Source organism: Cimex lectularius, unplaced genomic scaffold, assembly GCF_000648675.2.
Source record: "Cimex lectularius strain Harlan isolate CLEC.00 unplaced genomic scaffold, Clec_2.1 scaffold15, whole genome shotgun sequence".
Lineage (NCBI taxonomy): Eukaryota > Metazoa > Arthropoda > Insecta > Hemiptera > Cimicidae > Cimex > Cimex lectularius.
The window spans coordinates 1313377-1315891 of NW_019392667.1; the positions used below are offsets into that span (position 1 = coordinate 1313377).

At 38.4% G+C, this 2515-nt stretch overlaps 1 protein-coding gene across 1 annotated transcript; it reads left to right on the plus strand.

The window, feature by feature from the left end:
* The first annotated feature begins 761 nt into the window (after nt 1-761).
* LOC106673453 (trypsin 3A1-like) lies at nt 762-1940 on the plus strand. The gene is made up of 2 exons (XM_014405588.1): nt 762-1649; nt 1857-1940. The coding sequence occupies exons 1-2, from the start codon at nt 762-764 to the stop codon at nt 1938-1940; spliced, it is 972 nt and encodes a 323-aa protein (XP_014261074.1).
* The last annotated feature ends 575 nt before the right edge of the window (nt 1941-2515 follow it).

Sequence of the window (2515 nt, forward strand, 5' to 3'; positions counted from 1 at the left end):
CGACCCCTCCTCGATAAAGCCCTGCGCACAATATTAAGATTAAAAGCATCAGCTGCGAGAGATACGTGGGGTTCCGTTCTTTCCGATCCTGGGGCTGCCACTGCTCCGGAATTTGCGGGGGCTTCGCTCTGATGGGGCCGGGCTGCACCGTTGACTAGTATAGACTCGAGACTTAATGACCAATAAGGTCGCAGCCTTTATTTAAAGAAAAAAAATCGTCAATGATTTTTTTCGTGTTTTAAAAAAATGCAAATTATAATTTTTTTCAGCCTAAATTGCGAAAAAAAACTGGGTTATGAATTTTGAAAGTTTTAACATTTCACATGTGTTTCGATCATTTTATATATTAAATCGTAAATGATATTTTTCGGGCTTTTAAAAAATGCAAATTATGATTTTTATTCAGCCTAATTTGCGGAAAAAACTGGGTTATGAATTTTGGAAATTTTCATCTACTATTCGGTTGTTTTGAACTCATAAATCATTAGTGGCACGTTTGATGATAGTCTTTCGATATTCCTTCAGAATTTAATTAAAAATTAGATTAAACTTGTTGGAAATAACTTCAAATTAAACTAAATAAGAATTTTTACTTTAGGAATGTTTTTTTCATAGCAATTTACGATCAGCTGATTATTATGATAAAAGAAACATATGTAAAAAAAGTAGTAGGATTCATATCTTGGCAATATTTTGTGTACAAAGTTTTATTTAGTTGAATGTAGAAAATTTTACTACCTTTACCGAGTGCATAGATAAATATGTCCGTTCAGTTTTTGTTCTGCGCCTTATTGACTGTTGCGGCGGGAAATGACCTAGTACCCGGAGATGGTATCTCCGAGGATGTTCAAAGCTTCTCTGCTGCCGTCAAGTATCCGTTTATGGTAAGCTTGAATTATTACAAAACGGGAGGTCACTTTTGCTCTGGTTCCGTCCTGTCGTCGCGACACGTCTTTACCACCTGCCAGTGCGTCGTGCGCATCTCCGGCGGGACGGCCCGGATCTTGGATACAGACATGTTCTACCTGACGATAAAATCCGATAGAGGGAAAGACGATGTAAGGACGCCTGTCAAGGTGATCGTCCACAGAGGCTGCAGAAAGCAAATGTACGGCTGGGAGTTCGATTTCGCAGTCGTCAGGATCAACGCGCCGATCAACGTCAGTTACTCGGTCCCTCCTGCCATCCCGAACGACGAAAAAGAAATGAACGAGTTTTACAAAGGGGCGAACGAGTGTAAACTCGTCGACTGGACGGTCAATTTCGACAGCATGGCCTACTTCACAGATTACGCGCTACGTCTCATGGGGAACGACGAGTGTGAAAAACATCTGTGCTCCCGATACAGTATAAAATGCAGGATCAAAGATTTCAGGGACAACTATGTCTGCTTCGACGGAGAAAGGGTTTGTCCAGGGAACGGAGGAGGCCACCTCTTCTGCAGAAACAAGTTCGCCGGCATCGTCAACTGGACTCCGAATTGCAATTCCGGAGATCCTCTCGTTTTCTCAAAGCTCGCTAACATTTTCTCCTTCTACAAGAGCTACAGAGAAGAACAGATCAACGACTACAGGAACCTCCTAGGACAAGTTATCAGGGCATTCATTTTCGTCTGCGTTTCTTTCTGCCTCTTCTGCGGTATCATCCTGGTAATTTTCTTCTACTTTTACATCATCTTTGCCAGACGAAGAGGAAATTCTTTGTTCAATCAAATGTAATTTGTTAAATATAATGTGTTTAGATCATCTTTTGTTTATGATTTCATTTTTTTTATTTTTATATATATCTACAACTGTACATGATTATACACAAATATTGGATTTAATTTTGACATATGACATTAATCCGCGTTATAGAGGAAGCCACTCCAGCAGTCTCTGTGGATAAATGATTTAAGAAGTCGCGTATCCATATTCTTTGATAAATCTACGATGGACTAAATATATTTGTGTGTTTGTGTGATCTTGCAACTTAGTGCGAAAACGCTTATTTTCGTTCTTTAATGGGTTTTTGATTATGAAAAAACAGTCGGTATGTGAAGATCGCAAATTTTGTTGTTGTTTACAGAAGAATAAAGCAAAACATTTCAATCTTTGAATATTTGAATATTTGACCGATCCAAAAACTTAGCACCCGTACATCAAAATAGATTTGACTAAGTATGTCATGTTTAGATTTAAATCATCCCTTGATTAAAGAGTTTTTGTAAAAAGAAAATAATTGGTGTGCACACAAATCAAGTGAGTCAATTTTAAAATTTGACTAAAAGCAGATATTTTTATAAACAGACGAAAAAGGCTAATTGACTCAGATGTCGCTGCAACTTCTTACTATGCCGCTGAACTTTAAGCGGTGGCGCAATTGGAGGGTTTGGACAAATTGCAAATCAGGTATTATAAAGAGCTGTCCCATCTGTCTCGCAACAAGCCTGATCATTACATAAAAATTGAGTTCGATCTTGGATTTCTTAGCTCCAAAATTTTGATTAGGGCCATACACTAGCTAAGTAAAGTGC